We start from the raw sequence: 22,038 nt of genomic DNA on the forward strand, positions 1-22,038 counted from the left end.
AAATGCCACCAGGGCTTTAATCCTAACACTCACTCATAGCCACCACCTTCCTCTTAAAAGAATGCTCCAGCATTGTTCAACTCAGTCACTGGCAGCCCCATCTGTACAGTACCATAATACTCTACAGATAGTTTTGACAGTTTGTCCGGTACTTAAAAAAGGACTGAAGCTCTCTGATTTTGAAATTCACTTATAATAGAACTCACAAGGCAGTGGCTAAATTCTGTGAGTACAACACAGGATTATAGCATGCAGGTTTGTAAAGCTCCACTCTCATTTCTTCACTGGTAATGTATTTCCATAAATTCTTCTCTCAAAAAAATCTAATCCTGTCTCTGAAGGAATTAATTATACAAACAAATAGCTTAATTTACAGTTACCTTTGACTGAAGAGTTTTTATGTGATACAAAAAAAGTTGTCACATAATTAGCCTACTGATGAAATTCAGCAACTGCCCAATGGGTTCTGTTATAAATATTTTGGAGTACAAGGGCATTTTTTTGCAATTATTGTCCATGATAGTCTCTTATGCTACAGATGTAGCAGATGGACATGTCACAGTTAATGTATCTACTTGACAATATGGGATGAACATCCCAAAGAAGATCAGTATCTCAGGACTCTCTTGCAAGATCATTTTACACTAACTGAAAATAAGCAGCTGAACTGGCCAGCTCTCCTAATCATACCACTGCAGCAACCATAAACTCTATTTTAACAAAAGTGTTGAAAATGCTGGTGAACTGTGGGACTGATAGTGTGTTATGAATGAATGTGCTTACTTGAAACATTAATAAGCTTGATATTTTCAATCATTTGTATCTTGTGTTACCAGCTTGTTGTCCAGACATGCATTTTACTACAGATTTAAGTGGATGTGTTATAAGTATATTCAAATGCCGCTCATGCAGTTTCACAATGTGCATTTATGCTGTCAAGTGTTACGCGTGAACAATATTTTTCAATAAAACAGAGAGACTCTTTGGAAGTGACCATCTTTATTTATATTTCATATGCTCAGTTTTACCATACATTCAGCTCCTTAGCTAAGAGGAGGGTCATTGTCACTGTCTACATCTCCAAACCTGTAAAGTTTTAAGAGAGTTTATCAACGTTCAACTTTCAATTTAAATGACAAACAAATATTCTGTTTTCATGACAGTGACTTTATACTTGTGTACAAACAATATACAGTAAATTGTATCTATGAGTTCTTGTATTACAACACCAACTTGCGTTCTGCTTGAGATTCCCACACCTCACACATTCTGCCTGTAATAAATAATATTGCATCTAGGGCATTTTGTAATGTTAAAAGCATAAATACAAACATGTGCATACATATACATATATTCAGTGCATTATATGCAGATACATATTTACAAATATACAACATGAGCACTGAATGCACAGTGTCTACTGTACAGCATTCATCCCTCTCTTAAGTGTACGTAAGATGATCACATTTCAAATGTATAGAGGCAGCTTTACATCATGCCAACAAATTAAAGCATGGTAGTGGTACTGCTGTGCTAAAAAATGATTTTAAATAATGTTCTTTATTGATTATATAAATTAACAAGCAGTTTTACTAGCATTTACTCCAAATTTACTCCAGATTCCTAGACCCATTTTAACCTACACTAAAAAGCGTTTTCAAAGGTGAGTTATCATTTAGTCCAAAACTAGGCTTAATCCATATCTGGGAAATCAGCCCACAGAGTTTTGGTATAGTTCTGGTTCCTGGTTCTCTCTCACACCTTGAGTCGTGTTGAGAATTGAAGAAGGCAAATAAACAAACAGGACTAGCCTGAGAATACAGTCCTCCTTTACTGACCTTCAGAAATCATGACATAGATGTTTAGGGACTCCTTCCAAACCAGACCAGATTAAGTCTAGTCTAAGATCGCAGCAGGACAGTAATAGTGATGTCCAAAATTACTCTTTTAAAATGTAAACATATAAAATTTGATCATATTACAAACACTTTTTGAATATGCTTACATTGTCTCTCAGTTAGCTTTCTCTGTCTGTTACGTCTTTGTGCTGTGTGTGCTTCTAGTGACTAGAAGTGGTAGCAGACATTTATGAAGCACACACACATTATCTAAACCTATCTAAACCACTTATCTTCTTGGATCATGGGGTGTGCTGGAGCCTATCCCAGTGGCCATTGGGGAGAAACAAATGTAGCAGAGGACAATAAAGTGACAAACGTAATTGAATGCAGAGTAAATGAGAATAGAGCTGAACTGTGAATCAATAAATCATTAACTTGGACGTTTGATTAATTTAAAGTGACAATTCAAAAGAATCAGTTTGGGGAACGGATTCAAACTTCCCTTTGCTATCTACGGCAATATCAACAGCCAGCCATTACATGATCTATGTGTGTGGCAGTGTACCACATGCCTCTCAATGCCATCTATCACACAAACCCCTCCAGAGTCTCCATGTTCCTGAGATCTTCTGCGTCCAGTGCGTGTGCTTGTGAGCTGATCTCCTGAGGCATGAGTGTGTGAGAGTAAATGCGCTGATATTCCTTCAGCACTTCTACCACATTCTCATGACCAAATTGCATTGCATCGTCCAGAGGTGTGTTTCCCCACCTGAACAATAGATAAAATGTATGTTTGATTACAATCAACTTAAGTACTGTGCAAAAGTCAGAGACCATCTTTCATTAATTTAAGCAGAAGTTGGTTGCTATTTCTGCTTCTCATGATCCAAGGAATCAGAGTTACACCTTTGCACTCTTCAGTCTGTAAAAAAAAAACTCATGTCCATTTTGGTGTTCTAGCATAAATGTTCTTCTGTTTGGTCTATGTCCTTTTCTGAGTAACGGTTTATTGACAGCCATTTCTCCTTTCAGACTCATAATGTTGTCTTCTCACAGTGAAAGCATGAACAGAAACACTTGTGGATTTTTTTTTAGATCTAAAGTAAAACTGGAAGGTATTTTTCTCCTCTCACTCAAAGATGAAAGCTTTAACTACAGTTTATCTGATGTCTTGTACAGGTCTTGTATGGTTGCTTTCTCTGCATCTTGTAATCATTGTATGAATGCCAATTTTGAAAACTCAAGTTTAAGTAATTTTTCCATGAATTCTGTATTTAATCTCCTCAAAATGAATAGCCTGTTCTTGATGGCTGTTTACGTGAAATGTGCTTTCTGACTTTTGCACAGAACAGTATGTAAGGAAGAAAACAACAACAGAAAAGTGTCCATTACCTGTCCTTAACATGTGGGTTCACTCGGCATGTCCCTGTTAAAAACTTCACAGCTTCCAAATGGCCTAAAGAGGAAATAAAAGGTCACAAACATTTCAGACGTTTGACAAGATACATAAGAATGATGGCGTGAATGAACGTGTAAGTAAGGGTAGTTCACCTTCTGCAGCGGTCACGTGCAGAGCAGACCGAAAGTCATAATCCCTCAACTCCATATCCACTGCTGACAAAGCAAACCTGAGAATATTAAATGATAATCAGTGACAACAGTAAATTGTCATATCAAAACCATTACTCAAATTTTTCACTGTTTGAAAAGATAAAGCACACTTTACATTTCTGGAGAAATTATCTGAAACAACTTGCAGTAATATCTCTGTTCATGAATGTACGGTTAAGAACATGTAATGCAGCATTCAGAACATTTTTTCAAACTTCTATAAAGTTACCATTTCGAGATACAGTCATATGCATAGGTTTGAATAAATACAGTCAAGTTACATGCTTTGTTGTTTTTCTAAATTAACCTAAGTTAACACATCTTCTATAGGGAACAAACTTAAAAAAATTTCAGGTATTTTTAGTGCACAACAAAGTTTAATGGTGCAGTGTGGAATATTTAGTAGCATCTAACATTAAAGTTGCAGATTGCAACCAACTCAGTACCCCTCCCTCACCCCTCCCTCTACAAGCGTGTAGTAGAGCCTACAATGGCCATCATGTTTTCGCTTTGTTGATGACAAGGATTTGTCCCCCCATTTTTTGTGTCAAATAATAAGCATGGTCCTCCAGTTGTCAAAAATTTAACATAACATAATGGTTAGCCAGCACCAGCAGCAATCACTGATTCTTCTTCTTTTTTTTTTTCGGTCCATTCTGGGCTGTGCATGTATGTTGATAGGAAGTGCTCATTTTATGCTAACAAAAACACAGGTGATTGCAGGTGATTATACACTAATAAAAACATGTTTTAGTAGTTTTGTATACTAAATCTAAATCTTAAACACTGTACTTTTAACATATTACAACAAATACATAAAATGTGCCATAAATTGTACTGACCACATTTTATATTTTATTTTTTCCCAATATGTTAAATACTACAAACAAACAGTAACTGAATTTGAATTGTGTTTGCATTGAATTGTGTTCTCTGTAGAGGATGTGTAGCTTGTTTTTACTTAGATAATCAATAACTCAAATAAGGGTGTCCAATAGATTAAGCCTAAGTTTAGCCTAAAATCGAAGTCGCATAAGGTTTAGTGAAGCAGCAACAAAACAGTATGTGGCAAAGAAAAAGACTTTACCTTCTGAGTGCTGACACATCTCCACTGTATGCAGCAAACATCAGCTCAATTACAGCCTTATTCTATAAAAATGTATACATATAGTCAGATCCTATATTATAAATATTCATATGATGCATTTCAAGTTGTGATTGTCATTTCAAGCAAACTAATACATTAATTAAGCCACACAGTGAGAGCAATATCTCTATATATGTGACAGTTTGCCACTTGTGCGAGTCTCACCCTCTCGTGGCCAGCCTGTCTACGAGGGTCCAGCTTCTTGGCAAAGTGTCTCAGGTTGTCATAGTTATGGAAGTTAAAGACAGAAACCAGCTCCTGAGAAAGAGAGCCCAGCCACAGTGTGTAAATCAGTTACTCAGTATAAATGGCGAGTGCGTGATTATGCGTGTGTAAAAATCTGTGTGTACCTGACAGAAGTGAATGCCTCGCATACTGTTGCCCACGCGGTCAAGAGGCGGAGACCAGCACATCACACCCATGATATTAGGAACCACCAAAAGCACAGCACCGGACACTCCTGACTTAGCCGGCAAGCCCACCTAGAGGAGAGATGGACAGAACACACAAATGTACTGAATGTAATTTCTATTTCTTTTTGTCACTGACTTCCCTTCCAACCTCACAAACATTGTATCTGCATTGTACATAAGAACAGCTGATGGGTTGAAGGAAAATTAAGGGTGCAGTAAGTTAAAAGGAATACTCCAGTGCTTTTCAACCTGATCTCTGTCTGACTCATATGGCGAATTAGCATGAACCAAAGTTTCCCTTTGCTTGGAAAAGAACAGAAAACCTATTGCCTGAAGACATGAAGCCAATGAGCAGGTGCCCATTTTTCTTTTAATAAGTACAGGAAAATGCCTTGGAATTATAGTTTATAGTATTCAACTGTATACCACAGATGCAGCAGGCAGCAAAAAGAAAACAGGTTGAAACCTGCAGGAATATTTCTTTAAATTGTCATAGACTAACCTCAAACACTTGCAAACATGGAGCTGGAGCAGACTGTTGCCCAAGCAGTATATAGTTTAGCTCAACTCAAGTATATAGTTTAGCTCAACCATAGCTAAGCTACATTTAGCTATACACACTTAAAAAAGATGTCTCTTTAAAGTTTTTTTTTAGCAAAAGCAATGGTTCTACAAAGAAACATAAGTTCTAAATAGTACTATTTCTTTCTAAATGGTTCTTCAGATTGATGGACAATGAGTTGTATGGTTCTGTATAGAATCTTCTTGAAAATGATATATAATGATATATAATGATCTATATAACACTAAAAATTGTTCTGCTATTGTTATGACATCAAGCTTGTAACAGTTGAAGGACCCCTTTTGGTGCTATATAGAACCATCTACAACACATTCTCCATCAATCTGAAGACCCATTTTACCTTTCAAAGAACTATATGAAATAAAATAGAACCACTGCCTTTATTAAAGAACCCTTGAAAAAAACATTTTTACCACTCTGCTATCAGGGTATGATAAGTTAGCTTTATTTAAATTATAATGAAAAATAAGTAAATGAAAGTTGGAGAATACACGAAACTGAAAGTAGCCACAAGAGCCTTCATGCAATCTTCTGCTAAGCTTATCCACTCTTATAGTAATGGGGAGAAGAGTAAATGAAGGTAAAATGTCACATTTTAGTGAAAAGTGTAAGTGATATGATCACAAAGCACACAAAGCACATGTCAATGCAAGGTATAAACAGCTTCAGAGTCACTGACCCAGGTCGCTACATTTGGTCTAACATTTTACGTACTCCCTCCATTGAGGTTTGAGGTACCGCTGATAGAAACTTCCCTAGACCCTTCTGACAATTGAAATACCCTTTAAGATGGCAGTATGTATTCTTCCAAGGACAAGGGGGATGTCTGAGAATGTCACTCTTTACGAAAAGTGGAACACAAGGCAAGTATGCATTTGGAAGGACTCAGAGTGTGCTTTTGTCAAAGACTCACATGGAAGGCAAACTGTCCAGAGAAGTCGTACATGCCACAGGAATGCATCAGGCTCAGAGTGTTTCTCACAGCTTCAGCACTCAGTACACGCTCGCCTGTGATTGGACAGATCCCTCCATTAGCCAGAGTGGCAGCCATGACACTTCCTGACTGACATGTCACCTCAATAGAGCACAACTAGAAGGAAGCACACCAGATAGAGAGGTTGGTTAAAAGAAGAAACTGTAATTTTTTTTATTCATTCATATTTATTAATTCTCTTCTTTGATTTCACTATAATTTTATTTCTTATTTTGATTTTTTTTTTTAAACTGTAAAAATCCATTCACCTGAAAGTAGAAATCAAGTGCTGCTATCATGTCTGCTCCACTGGGAAAACACTGTAGAAGAGAGGGGAGATGTTGAGTAAAAGTGGATACCATGGATACCACTATTATCTAGTGCTATAAAAAAGAACAATGCTAACCTTTTTCTCCTTGAGATAATAACCAATTGCGAAGTTCCTATTACCCGTTTCTTTTTCTGATTGAAACCTATGGGATAAAGCACTAAGCATTAATTAACCACTGAAATGCATTTACATTTATAGGGACCCCCCTTCATGTATTTAAAGTCCAAAAAAAGTACAAATTACTCATTTTTCAGCATCAACAATAAAATATTTGACATAATATTACACAGAATCCTCAACAACTTAATACAATATCATTTTTCAGTATTAGTGAGCCCATGCCTTTATTACAGCTTCCATTTTTTAAGAGGTTTACTGTTTTCCAAAGAAATTTGCAGGGATATTTTTCCACACATCCAAAGTTCAGTTTTACAAGTTGGTTGCATCTTCTGCTTCTAAAGAAATCTCACATTCAAGTAATTCAATACATTCAAGTTCTGGGCTCTGGGGTGGTGAGTTCCTTGTCCTGAGAACGGCAGCAGCTTCGTTGTTTGATTTGCAAATGACATTGTTTGGTCTGTTTCCTACCAGGTATTGTATGCCTATTTTCTCTGCATCTTTTAATCATTTTATGAACTCTCTCTGAATCTCTGAGCTTTCTTGTGCAAATGGATTTCCTTACGTCTAAACCCTCAGAAATGTCTCTTAAAAATGAGCAACTTGACTGGAATGAGGACTTGACTGGGAATACAATAAATGAAGGGTTGTCTTGTGCACAGTAATGTACATCCATTGACACAAATCCATCTCACTAAAGAAGCGAGTCAGTATTAGAATTGAAATAATGTATCTTACATGGCATTGCTGAAACCCACATACTCTCCACCTGCCATTCTCTTCACATAATCCATCATCTGTGGGACAGGTTAATACACACAGTAAAACAGTGGATACAAAACTCAAACAGATATACTATAATATTAAACCACACAGAAATAGGAGGGTCATACTTACATAATCAAATTTCTCTGCCTTTTTGGACCCAGGCTGAAAAAAATTGAGAAAGAGATAGGGAGAGAGAAAGAGATGGAGAGAGAAAGTGCTATTGTTTAGTCTCCCACACAGAAAAAAGATGTAAATGTATTTATTGTGTGCAACCATTTCTTAGTTTCTGAACAGGTATAGTTTGTACTGGAACTTGCTTAAATTTGCTTACTACATTGGAGAGTTTTTATGTGAAACAACACAGTAAGTCATTCTGACACAGGGTGGCAGTGTGCACACATATGTGTGAAAGACCTAAAGAGTGAGTGACAGGGGAGATCATACTGACTGGCTAATTTATCAGAAATATTAACCATTTACAGTCCTATGCAATAAATTTTGCACCCATTGACAAATTACATGTTATGTTGGTTTTCACAGTGAAAATAAGTTACACATCTTCTACAGAGAACACACGTCTACACATTTTAATGCACAATTATTGTTCTTAAATGGAACAATACATATAGGAAAGAAATAAACTTTAGAGTGAGACTTATGTAAAAGTTATGGCCCACTTTATAGTGCATGTTTTATTTTTTTCCAATACGTTAAAATCAGCACATAAATGTAAATATATTATGACTGAAACAAACTGTGCATGAACAAATATAAACAATAGTCTCTGATTGTAGACCAACAGTGTGGTGCCCAATATAGTAGTCAGTAAGTGCACACAGTGTTCGAAAATCCCACAAACACTGCTTTGTCAGATACACTCTTACGAGCACACCACACTTTAAAATGCCAATACCATTACCTTACAATGTTGCTGTCACTGCAGTGGTTCTACGGAGGTCCTCTTTCATTGATAAATGAGGTATAACGGGCTGATGAATTGTGCAGTAAACAGATGGGCTACAGCCAGTAACTGTAAATCTACAAAGTGTATCTATATTGTATGTGTTTCATAATGATTATGAGTATGTGAAATGGCATTTATGTTGTTTTGCCAAAGTAAAAAGAAACTAAATCACGCCCAATGAGAAGAAACACCAGCAATACCACCACCACAACGGCAACAGCAACTGTCTTTTCAGGCTCTACAGAGATGTAACTGTTGGAGAATATTGGTAATGCTGACCTTTGTGCTTCATGGCCTGGCTGTTGGCCAAGTCAGACCAGGCCACCTTCTTTTCTCTCTAAAAAGCTCCAAGTATACCACACAGGTGTGTGTGTGTGTGTGTGTGTGTGTTTGCCAGCTGGAACAACAATCTGGTGATTCGGTTTCCCTATCAGCGTCATGCTTGGGTCGTAAAATTCGTAGTTAAGATGCAGCTTTCCATGAAGTGCAGGGAGACACCTTATGCAGCAAAAGGTCAAGGCAGTACACAGTCTGGCTAGGGAATGTGTACATCTTAAAAATACTCCCTGAGTCCAGCATGTGAGCCCAAGTTCTGTTTTCACTTATGTAACAGCACGACTCTTTTCCAAAAGTGCCTTCTTTGATACTTGAGCTTTCTCACTTGCATTACCTTATGATACTAAAACTGACCTAGTCTAATAGTCTCTCTTTCTCTGACTTCCTTTCTGTCTTCTGTCTTCTCTGCAGTAAATAAGCTACAGTCAGTAACTACAAACATACAAAGTGCAGTGTATCTGATCAAATGAAATGAATATGAATACTTCATGCTGTGTTATTTTGTTCTCCCTCCACACACCCTGTAGTTAAAAAAAAAATTCAGGCCCAATCAGAAACACCTCTAATACCACCTTCACAACAGCCACTGCCATTTTAGTATCTACAGACAAGACTGTTGGGGAATATTACTAATACTGATCTTTTTAGGGTCTGGCCATGGCCTGGCCGTCAGATGAGTCAGGGTAGCTTATGACTGCTATCATCTTCAAAGCATATGAGTTATTACAAACAATACGTTGTTACTAATAATTAATATGTAGTGTTATTTTTTCTTGGATGAATTTACTCTTTATCTTTCTCCCTTCTTTATCTTTCTCTGTTATCTGTAACTGACACACCCTCTTATTGGCTGGCACTACACACAATCTCTCTTACTGGCTGGCACTACACACCTCCTAACATTCCTCCCAACAACATTTGTTATACCACCTGTCTACATGGGCCATCACTCTGACCCCCTCTCATACTCCCACCAACTGTTGCAATCAGGGTTGTGAATGAAAGACAGGTTAAAAACTTGCCTACACCTCTGAACCGTGGCCCAATTGGGACTTTGAAGCCAAACAACACACTGTGTTTGATATTCGGTCCCTTTATCACAATTCACTCCTGCAAACAAGGTTGGTTGGTGTAGTGTAGTGGTTAACACCTCTGCCTTCTACGCTGTAGCCTGGGGTTCAATCCCCTGCCTGGGTAAGCACCCCACACTATACCAATAAGAGTCCTTTGGCAAGACTCCTAACACTACCTTTGCCTACCTGTGTAATACAATTAAATTGTAAGTCGCTCTGGATAAGAGCGTCAGCCAAATGCCATAAATGTAAATGTAAAAAAAACAACAGCACAATATAGACACTATAGAGCACAATGTTGGAAACAGAAGTTATGATTTGTGTAAACAGTTTCACAAACAAAAGTACATGCTACACTCTTAAAAAGATGGGTTCTTTAGCAAAAAGAATGTTTCCATTTAGAACCGTGAGCTCTATGCGGAATGCTTAAATGCTTCTTTGCATGCTGAAATGGTTCTTTAAACAGTATTTGTATATGGATTTACGTTCTGGTGTCAAGCCTGTAACAACAGAAGAACCCTTTTTGGTGCTATACATAGAACCCCCTCTCCATGGATCACCACCTTATCGTGGTGGAGGGGTTTGCGTGCTTGAATGATCCTAGGAGCTATGTTGTCTGGAGCAAAAGCTCCTGGTAGGGTCTCCCATTTCAAACTGGTCCTAGGTGACAGGTCAGACAAAGTGTGATCCATAATAACCCCTATGAAAAGACAAGAACAGGATTTGTGTACCCTGCCCGAAACAGGGTTACTGAGGGCCCCAACCTGGAGCCAGGCCTGGGGGAGGGGCTCGCCAGCAAGCGTCTGGTGGCCGGGCATTTACTCATGGTGCCCGGCCGGGCCCAGCCCGAAGGAGTTACATGAGTCCCCCCTCCCATCGACCCACCACGAATGGAAGGGGCAGTAGTAGGGGTTCGGTGCTTTGTGGATCGGGCAGTGTCCGAAGGCGTGGGCCTTGGCGTTCTGATCCTCGGTTGCTGAAACTGGCTTTTGTAACTTGGAACGTTACCTCACTGGCGGGGAAGGAGCCTGAGTTGGTGTGCGAGGTTGAGAGATACCGGCTAGATATAGTCGGGCTCACCTCAACACACAGCTTGGGCTCTGGGTCCAATCTCCTTGAGAGGGGCTGGACTTTATTCTTTTCTGGAGTTGCCCATGGTGAGAGGCGGCGGGCAGGTGTGGGCTTTCTCATAGCCCCTCGACTCGGTGCCTGTATGTTGGGGTTTTCTCCGGTGGACGAGAGGGTAGCTTCCCTACGCCTTCGGGTTGGGGAACGGGTCCTGACTGCTGTCTGTGCTTATGCACCGAACAGCAGTTCAGAGTACCCAGCCTTCTTAGAGTCCTTGGAAAGGGTGCTTGAAAGTGCTCCTCCTGGAGACTCTATTGTCCTACTGGGGGACTTTAACGCTCACGTGGGCAATGACAGTGAGACCTGGAGGGGTGTGATTGGGAGGAATGGCCTCTCTGATCTGACCAGGCAAGCCCAAACGTATAGTGAGGGTTTGCTGGGAATGTGTGGCAGAAGAACCTGTCAGATTGATCTTCAACTCACACCTCCGTCAGAACTTTGACCAGATATCGGGGGAGGTGGGGGACATTGACTCAGAATGGGCCATGTTCCGTTCCTCCATTGTTGAAGCGGCTGACTGTAGCTGTGGCCGTAAGGTAGTTGGTGCCTGTCGGGGCGGTAATCCTCAAACCCGGTGGTGGACACCCCAAGTGAGAGATGCCGTCAAGCTGAAGAAGGAGTCCTACCGGGCATGGTTGGCCTGTGGGACACCAGAGGCAGCTGGCAGGTATCGACAGGCCAAGCGATCTGCGGCTTCAGTCATCGCCAAGGCAAAAACCTGTGTATGGGAGGAGTTTGGTGAGGCCTTGGAAAGTAACTTTAAGTCGGCTCCGAAAAGATTCTGGCAAACCGTCAGGTGACTCAGAAGGGGAAAGCAGTGTGCCACTAGCACTGTATATAGTGGAGATGGTGTGCTGCTGACTTCGACTGAAGACGTCATTGACGTCATTCCCACCGACACGTTCTCCGGTGAGGAGGCAGAGTCTGGGGACATGGGAATAGGCTTGTCCATTACTGAGGTCGAAGTCGCTAAGGTAGTTAAGAAGCTCCTTGGTGGCAAGGCTCCAGGGGTGGATGAGATCCGTCCTGAGTTCCTCAAGGCTCTGGGTGTTGTGGGGCTGTCTTGGCTGACACGCCTTTTCAACATTGCGTGGACATCGGGGGCGGTGCCGCTGGATTGGCAGACTGGGGTGGTGGTGCCTCTTTTTAAAAAAGGGGACCGGAGGGTCTTGAGAGAATCAGTACCTCCAAATCCGAGACCATGGTTCTCAGGCGGAAAAGGGTGGAGAGCCCTCTCTGGGTCGGGGATAGGCTCTTGCCTGAAGTGGAGGACTTCAAGTATCTCGGGGTCTTGTTCACAAGTGATGGTACAAGTGAGCAGGAGATTGACAGGCGGATTGGATTGGAGCCGCTGCTTCTTCACATCGAGAGGAGTCAGTGGTTCGGGCATCTAGTTAGGATGCCTCCTGGATGCCTCCCTCGGGAGGTGTCACAAGCAAGTCCACGTGGGAGGAGACCCCGGGGAAGACCCAGGACATGCTGGCGTGACTATATCGCCCAGCTGGCCTGGGAGCGCCTCGGAATCCCCCTTGGAGAGCTAGTGGAAGTGACTGGGGAAAGGGAGGTCTGGGCCTCATTCCTTAGGATGCTGCCCCCGTGACCCGAACCCCGGAGAAGCGGAAGATAATGGATGGATGGATGGATGGATGGATGGACATAGAACCCTTTTTTAAAAAGATTCTACATAGAACCATCTACAGCACATCTACAGCACATCCATCAGTCTGAATAACCTTTTCATGACACAAAAACCCTTTAATTATGCATAGGGTTCTCTGCATGTTTATGGTTCTACATAAAACATTTTCTTAATAAAGAACTCTTGAACCGTGTCTTTTAAGAATGTAAACCTAAGGGTTCTCAGAAGCATTCCCTTTAATAAAGAACCCTTCATGAACCATCTTTTCAAAAGTGTACTACTGGCAAAAAGTTGGCTGAATACCAAAATCTGAATAGGGAACACTGTACCTACTACATAATGTATTGTGGGAGTGTAAGAGTCCACTGGATGTTCTCCACTCTTTTTAAAACACCACTGCAAAATGACTCCCAAAATGTACTATGAAGTGAATAGGGCACATGAGGGTGACCAATATGACGATATTTTATTGTTATCATGATACATTAGCTTCTCAGAGCATACTGTGAATATCCTTAGTGTTTAAAGAACACTGACCAACTGCATGTTTCATCACAAGGAGAGCATAATTAGTTAATTGTATTTATGTGAAACATTTAACAAAAATCTCTGTATTCATATATGGTATTTTTAAATGTGGCACTACCAGTTTTGCTTTTTTGTTCCAACTTATCAAATCGCAGAAAAACTAAATATTGAAATATATACTGTGTATTGTGAAAGGTTTCATGTTGTTATGTTTTTGCCATATCTCCCGCTTCTAGTTTTGTATATAGCCAGAGAGCAGTGATTAATGTGAGCCATGGACTTGCATAGTACAGTTGTCTTCTCACCTTCAGAAGAGAGCTGATGACGATGGCCCCTGCGTTCACCATGGGGTTATGAGGCTTGTCTGATACGAAAAATACACAAGTGAGTATAGTCCAAGCACATACTTAAAAACTGCAAACAACAGATCTTCAGCTTCCAATTGCATGGTTACATACGCAAGAGTTCATTGGGCATGAATACAGAGCTCCACAGGGGAAATAAAGAGAAATTATATCAGACTGGATTTAAAAACTAGACTACTCTGCTGGGGGCATGCTTGCCTGTCGGTAATGGCCTGATAATCAGTCTTCCTATCTGCCATGGATTTCCAAAGCTCTAATTATGAGGATTATGTATTATATCCTCTTTCCTGTGAATAACTGACAATGACATGAATAAGAAAAAATGTGCCTTAATACTGACATTTTTTTCCAAACTGGATAAAACTGTCTCTAAGCATTTTATACTTCATTACAATACTCTTTATTTGATTGTAACATATACTCTGCAAATGCACTCTATACATCCAAGCTTTTTACATCATAAAAGTTATTATTCAGTAACTCATTGGCCTTTAATGCAAACCAGCTGAGCTTTTCTTAAGTTTTTGAAGGGTATAAATTAAATAAAGTTTAGGCCTGCCTGTAGGTCCTGGCCATTTAAGGGGTTTTAAAAACAGTGTTAAAACATTGTTTCAAAGTCCAGAAGATGCATGCAAACGTTTTATGGGTAGTGTACAGGAGGGAAAGGTCAGTTTCTTACCGTCCTCGTTTAGACTCAATTTGTTAAATTTGAGGCCACTGGGCTCTTTTCCTACATATTTATGTACATGTTCGGTCCCTAATTCATTGATAGCCAGAGCATATTCGAGTGGCTTTACACATGACTGCAAACAGAATGGCACTTGTGTGTCTCCCACAGAGTGCCTAGGGAGAGAGAGAGAGAGAGAGAGAGAAAGAGACAAGCATAGATATACTGTAAGCGTCTCATAGGAAGAAGATGGAGAGTAATGAGGTGCACAAATAACACATTTCATAGACATATAAAATCACCTCTGACCGTCGACTGTACACAAAGACACTCCCCATAGGTCAGGATTGAATTTAGCGAGTTGAGGGATGTAGTCTGAAACCTGTGCATTAACACACAGACACACACACAGCCATGGTAAGCTTGCTAGTTGTATGAGACAGAGATAGAGAAAGAGAGAGAGAGAGAGAGAGAGAGAGTGTGTGTATTGTGAGCTTACCTTGCCCTCTTGCAGGGTTTGTGCGTTGTAGTACAGCTGGTCAATACTGGATGCAAAATTTATGAAGTCAGGGATAATGAACCTCTTCTGGAAGGCTTGAGTAAGCAGGACTATATTGCTGCCCACACATCTACAACAAAAACAAATACATCTAAACTAACAAGTTTGTTTTTATACAATATCAACAAATTCTTTAAAGCATTTATCTTGACAGAAAGTGCCTTCTTGCTAGTGTAAACACCATGTAACAGAGTAACGGCAAAAACGCATTGCTGCAGTAAAAAGTATAAGAACCTATTGGTTTCTAAAACTGCAATTGATCTCTTGTTTGCTAGTAAAATAAGTTTAGTTTGTATAATTCCAATATCAGCACAGCTGCTTTAATATAATAAAGCATTGATTAGCCATACCAGGCTGGATGATAGCTATGAATACTGGACTTCCTCAATGACATCTTGACTTTTTTTGGTTACTATTTATTGTATTTATGTTATTTGTATTTATTATGTGTTTATTGAATTTTATTTGTATTTATTTGTATTGTATTTTATTTATAAGTGATTTTTTCATGAAACATATTAACAGGAAACTTACACAAGAAAAAACAGTAACAGACAGGCAAGTCAGAATTAGTTCAAAATTCTAACAGCAATCTAATTGCCCAATTAAATGTGTTTTTATCTCTAATTTTTTTTCAGGTGTCTAAGACTTACACACAGTAATGTGTATGTGTAGCTACCTGAATGTAATAATAATTAAAGGGAAAATTTTCAACAATTCTGCAGAATTAAAAAACTTCCAAAGTCAGAATTGTCTACAGTGGTGATGATAGGAACCAGACATCTTTAAGCCTAGCCCTAAACTAAACCCTAATTTTAACCCAAGTGACCAAAAATAAATAAATTTGCCTTTTTCCATTATAAAAGGCATGTTAGTGCCTGTCAGTGTAGGTTATCCCTGCTTTTCTGTAGTTGGAACAAGAAAAGTACTAAAACAAACATTCACACACAAACCCACAGATGTCACTGTGCCTCCCTGACAAATACTGGCCAAGCATTTGTTAACCCCTTAAAAGGCCAGTTTTATTATACACTTTTATAACCTAAGAATAGCTCAGCCAGTTGCACTGAAATCCCTGTAGTTACTGAATAATAAGCCTTAGTATGTATTAAGCCAGAGATTTTAAAGGGTTAATGAATGAATGATTTGTCATTGATCAGGGATTAAGCCGAGTCCTAGACTACACAACATTCTGAGTGGAGATTCTATGTTAATAATGTGGAAAAAGCTCTCGAGGTTTGGTTTCATCGCAGTCTGTGAAGCCACCCCATGGCGTTCATGACTGAAAGTGGTGCTCCCTGTTAGATAACACGTATGGTAATATTTTATTACCCTCATGGGCTCAGGGCAGAGAACAAGTACCCTGTTACTGGTTAACATTGCTTAACTATGGCCCTTATCATTCTGTGCTAAAAACACCTACATACATGTATGCCAAACAAGATGACTCAATGTTTGCTAGAATGAGTACACAACAACTCAGATGACGTAGACTAGGTGTATGCATGTGAGTGTGTGGGCAAGCGCTACAACAGCTGCGTGTAATAAAACTTCAGATCCTGTTAATCTCATGTTAATTTTTAGTAACCAGTATAGGATATCTGACTGCTGAGTAACTGTGCCCTACTGTATGGAAAACAAAGCAAACTTACTGCCCTTAAAGAGGAATGTAGGAAGTGAGCATACTGAGGGGGCTGCAGCACTCCCAGATTTTTTAATTGTTTAATTGCCAATGGTTGATTCTACAAATGGACTGCCATTTGTGTCCCAGTGACTTACATTTAAAATTTGCAATTGAAGTAAAAGGTACATAGATGAAGTGTCCTTCAGAACAACCTATGCATGTTAAATGACTCAGACATTTATTAAATCTACAGCACTTTTCCCTCTTTCAGCTTAATATAAGAACACTTCATCTTTGATATGCAATAAATCTACATTTTAATAACAGCATTATAATACTTCATATTACATTAACATGACATTCATTCTGGATTTCTTTTTCATGAGTCATCCATTATATGTTATGAAAATGTACATTTTAAAAAAAAGATTTAAAAATGAATGCAAAATAATTTGGAATAAATGTTAAACGACATGGACGAAATTCTAGTTTTGTGATAATATTGCTACACATTGCGATTGCAATACACCTTATCTGTATCTTAATTCAGGACCGTGATTATTCACTCCTATCACTGTGATTGGTCAGAGAACTCATTTGCATATTTCAGCCTTCTGCATTATCAGTAGATCACAATAACACTTACCAAACAGTATATAATGCAGCCCTAACATGCACCTTTCTAAATAGACACAAAAATACATACTTTCTGAAAAGTTCCTGATCCATCACTGCTGTACCAGCAGACTCGTACACTGCCTGGTGAAGCTGGTGCATGCAGTCCTTGAGTCGAGGGTCTGAGGTCAACAACCCTGTGCTCTTCAGAACCTGAGAAACACACAAACACACATAAAATTATCCTGATAACAGCAATACGTACAACATCTGAGGACACAAGAGATGACTAGATATCTAATAATGATGTGCTAGACTCTAAGAGTCTAGAGTCTAAAATGTCTCATTTTTACAGCTTGCAATTAATTAGTATAATTTATAAAATGACTTGTAATAACATTAATGTGTGAAATTGCACAGGGTTAACATATTGCAATTATTTTATATGTTTATATGGCACTGTATTCTTTTATATCAATAGAAATATTTATTCCAAATTGTTTCCAAACTACTCATTTCAAACATTTGAACTGCTTCCAAACTTGAGAATGCTGATTTCAATCTTTTGAACACAAATTCCAAACTTTGAACTGTGATTCCAAACGTGTGAACACTAAATCTAAAATTTTAACACTGATTCCAAACATCTAAACACTCAAACTTCAAACTTTGAAACAGTTGTCTATATAGAGTTTCTGCCAAATGTTAAGGGTCCTGCCTCTGAGTATTACATGTGTTTCAAGTTAGAACTTCTTCATTAATTAAAATTAAGATGATTCAAAAAAATCATTTGCAAAAAATCATTAATTCATGAGAGCAACAAAAAAGTATCATCAAAGCCAATTCAATCATAGGACAAATCAATCAAGGACGTGGTCCAAAAGTTACTTAGGAATGAATGTGGCGTGTATGGTTGTATGAGTGTGTATGTATTGGAGTGAGATCATGCAGCAGTGGGTCTATTTCTGGGTGGCATGTGCACAGACAGCGCACTTGCCTGTACACCCCTGACTGTAACTCTCACACTCACATACACAGCTATCGTGAACATGTGCAGTATCGTACAAAAGCTTTAGTCACCTGAGAAGATTAGATTAAAAAAAACTTTTAGCATTAATACAATAAGTAGTGATTTTATGTATGTCAGGGTTTTATTTAACCCTTTACAAACCTCTCCTTGTAGCATACCCAGTATTGCCAGTAGTTATCAATATCTGGTTTAGTTAATACTTTATTGAGTAACTAAGTCAAGTCTACTGGTGTTGGAGTTTAATAAATCAATGTGATGGCTGTAGGTTTCCAGGAGAGATCTGGACCCAGACTTTATTCTAGCTTACATGTTATCAACTACTTTTTTTTTTTCAAAATAATAAATTCTTGTTCATTTTAAACAAAATTAAAGTACAGTATGGTCATTTGAGTTTAATATATATCCAATATCCAATGAAATATGTATCTACAAGCAAAAACACACTCATTGCCAAGATAAATTATTTAAATATGGTTTGGCTACATTGTCACAGTGTGTGTGTGTGTGTGTGTGTGTGTGTGTGTGTGTGTGTGTGTGTGTGTGTGTGTGTGCGTGTGCGTGCACATGTTCACTTAGAGAATGTGAGGCAGTTCACAGTAGAACATGTTCCATCACCTATGGCCTCTACATTCAATAAGGTCCAGTGTGACCTATGAATAACTGTTTCATAATGTGACACATCATTTTTAGTTCTACATACGCTGATGAAGCGAGCCACAGAAATCTTCTCCTCTCCTTGAGTAATTGTGTAAAACAGTAGATCTTCCAGCCCCGTCAATGATCCCTTCCTAACAAAACCAGAATTAAAAAAAGCACAACTGATTTTATTGCAAAAGAAGAAAGATGTGACTTCTTCAGAAATAACAAATCAAGGTAAGGAAAACAAGGACTACCCTACATACTGTGGACCCACAGATGAGTTCCTTATGCTAATATCTACTTAACTTATGCTATGCTACAAACTGGTTTTGTACACAGCGGTGTCCCCAGTACTGAATTAAAAACAACAGCAAAATTCAAACATTGAGATGTAATCTGAGTCATTCTGATTGTATTGATGTAAAATGGCTCATTGCAGAGAGACTTTCTTGGTTTAGATTATTTACAGTGGTGGTAATAGCAATCAAGTGTCACAATGTCAACAAGGCAAATATAGTTACTTTACCATCATAGTGATTCCTAAACTATAGTACACGTACCCCCTGGGGTACACAGAATGATTTTGGGTGTACGTAATAAAAAATTGGTTATAATAATCTTTGTTTAATTTTGTTTAATCAGTGGCCACATAATTACACAGGCACCCACACACACAAACAGCAATATATATATATATATATATATATATATATATATATATATATATATATATATTCCTGTCACCACTAATGTCAATAATTTTGACTCTGTAAGTTTCTTTAGAATGGAGCATTTCACATCAAATCACTCTGAATAACTTTGTTTATGTCTTAACTATTCAATTATGCAGATTTAAAATTTAACTTACCTCTGAATATTTGCATACAGCTGGGCTTTAGCACTTTACCTTAAGATTAACTATTACCCCTTATTATATCACAACCATATTACATCATAAGGCTTATTACTCAGCAATTACATAGACCATAATGCAAACTGGGGTATTCTGGAGTTATAGTAGTGCATAACAAAAGTTTAGGTCTATATCCAGGCTATTTATGGAGTTAACAACTGAATAATAAGCCCGCAGTTTAAAGTGAATGAAATATTTCCCAGTTAACATTACTAATTGTAACAGTATATGATATGTAAAAAGTTGTCTAATGTTTACTTCTTACCTTTCCACCTCTGTATTGTTGTCCTGGACCACATGTTGATGGTATGGATGCACAGGTGATACTGCGCTTGTTCGCAGCAGCTGGATAAGTTGCCTTTGAAACAGACGTCCACCGCTGCCTCCAGCTCTCATCCATTTCCCCGCTGGCCTAACTAGCAGCTTTCTCGCACTGGACGTTCCTAAGTGCTTTAGACAGTGCATCATGGGTCAGAGAATACTGGCACATAAAAAAGGAAAGCTTACTAGAGATGCCTGTAGCTATCAGGAATAAAAATTCTTAGTGGCTTGTCCAGTGCTTAGCTCACAGTCTCTTCACTTATGTTTCTTTCTAGCACCTTCCAGTCACCAGACAGTTCTGTACTGTTTACAAATATAACCAGCAGCTCTTGTCATGAGGACACGCTGGAAGTTGAGTTGGGAAATGTGGGGGAGGTGGTTGCAGTTACAGCACGCCTGAGCCAATGAGCAGCCACGCTGAGACTCGATCGGCTCCCAAAGTTGGCAACAGGTGACAGTTTTACTCTCCCTAGGCACGATACCAGCTGAGCTAAGCTAAGGAGAGGCTTCACTGTAAATGGTTGAACCCACACCTGTGCTTAAAAGACTATTCAAACTTACATAGAGTATTTGCAAAGACCACCATTCTTTTATTTAATTCCTAATCAAAATGTCCATATAGTACCAGTTACAAATTTTGTTCATCAGAGAAAAAAAGGAGAAAGCATATATTTAACAGACAGCTACACAAAAGCCTCTAAGATATAATATACCTTTTTGTAGTTTTTAAGGAGTCAACTGCAAGGATATTTTTCCACACTTCCAAGTTCAGTCTTAGAAGTTAGCTGCGTAATTGTACTAATAATTGTAATATTTGTTAAGATTTTATTATACAAATTATTGAGCATGGATGTAATTAATGTAATTAATGAAAATTTACACAAATAATTAACAAATAATAATAAGTGTTTACTTCAGCTAATTTAGACTATGGAACACATGCACACACACACAAACCACACACACACCCACACACACACACACATATATATATATATATATATATATATATATATATATATATATATATATATATGGATATACACTCACTGGCCACTTAGGTACAGTACATACTTATACTTAGTAAAAGGTTGGACCCCCTTTTGGCTTCAGAACTGCCTTAATTCTTCATGGCATACTTTCAGCAAGGTGTTGGAAACATTTCTCCGAGATTTTGGTTGGTTATTTGAGTTATTGTTGCCTTTCTGTCATCTCGAACCAGTCTGCCCATTCTCCTCTGACCTCTCACATCAACAAGGCATTTTCGTCTACACAACTGTCGCTCACTGGATATTTTCTCTTTTTCGGACCATTATCTGTAAACCCTAGAGATGGTTGCATGAAAAGTAGATCAGCAGTTTCTGAAATACTCAGACCAGCCCCTCAAGCACCAACAACCACGCCATGTTCAAAGTCACTCTTCTATCAGGGTTGACTGTCTTGGCTGTAATTCTTTTAACCTAAGTGTATGACTTGTGTAATCAGGGCACACATTTCACAAATTTCAAAAGAGTACAACTCCTGGCCACTTTTCAGCATGATGTCCTTAGTACAGACTAAGGCCACCCAAAGTGTGGCCCCTGGGCAAAAATTTAACCCATGTGAATGTTTGATTTTGCCCAGTAAAAAGTTATCCTAACCTCCTCCCTAACACTCCCTCCCCAATGAGAAAACAAACATATTTTATACTACAAGCAGCTAATTAAATTCTCATTTCCTTTTAAAATTATGTGTTTGAAGCCTTTTAGTAACAAAATGTTATAACATACATTTTAAAAACATGATTTAAACCCAGATACCCTTTTTATTGTTTTGTCCTTTTGGCCCTCAGGCCACCACAAACTCTATACTTT

The 22,038-nt window shown here is 38.7% G+C and overlaps 1 protein-coding gene across 1 annotated transcript; it reads right to left on the bottom strand.

The window, feature by feature from the left end:
- Nucleotides 1-980: 980 nt before the first annotated feature.
- gls2a (glutaminase 2a (liver, mitochondrial)) lies at nt 981-20,526 on the bottom strand. Its single transcript, XM_017721301.1, has 18 exons — nt 20,130-20,526; nt 19,013-19,100; nt 17,374-17,495; nt 14,984-15,113; nt 14,787-14,866; nt 14,497-14,660; nt 13,758-13,816; nt 7,914-7,946; nt 7,755-7,813; nt 6,975-7,041; nt 6,838-6,888; nt 6,509-6,685; nt 4,950-5,081; nt 4,765-4,857; nt 4,540-4,601; nt 3,393-3,469; nt 3,234-3,297; nt 981-2,610 (listed from the first exon to the last, which is right to left on the bottom strand). Exons 1-18 carry the CDS (start codon nt 20,330-20,332, stop codon nt 2,430-2,432), a joined length of 1,842 nt encoding a protein of 613 aa, XP_017576790.1. The 5' UTR covers nt 20,333-20,526; the 3' UTR covers nt 981-2,429.
- Nucleotides 20,527-22,038: the final 1,512 nt, after the last annotated feature.

The sequence above is a fragment of the Pygocentrus nattereri genome, chromosome 28 (assembly GCF_015220715.1).
Source record: "Pygocentrus nattereri isolate fPygNat1 chromosome 28, fPygNat1.pri, whole genome shotgun sequence".
In the NCBI taxonomy this organism is placed as follows: Eukaryota; Metazoa; Chordata; class Actinopteri; order Characiformes; family Serrasalmidae; genus Pygocentrus; species Pygocentrus nattereri.

Bases quoted from the DNA above. Each gene is read 5' to 3' on its own strand.
- gls2a (XM_017721301.1), bottom strand. From the start codon at position 20,332: ATGATGCACTGTCTAAAGCACTTAGGAACGTCCAGTGCGAGAAAGCTG. The intron at 7,042-7,754 runs GTAAGATACATT...TTTATCCCATAG, and splicing joins GTGGGTTTCAGCAATGCCAT to GTTTCAATCAGAAAAAGAAA. The intron at 4,602-4,764 runs GTGAGACTCGCA...ACATTTTTATAG, and splicing joins GACAGGCTGGCCACGAGAGG to AATAAGGCTGTAATTGAGCT.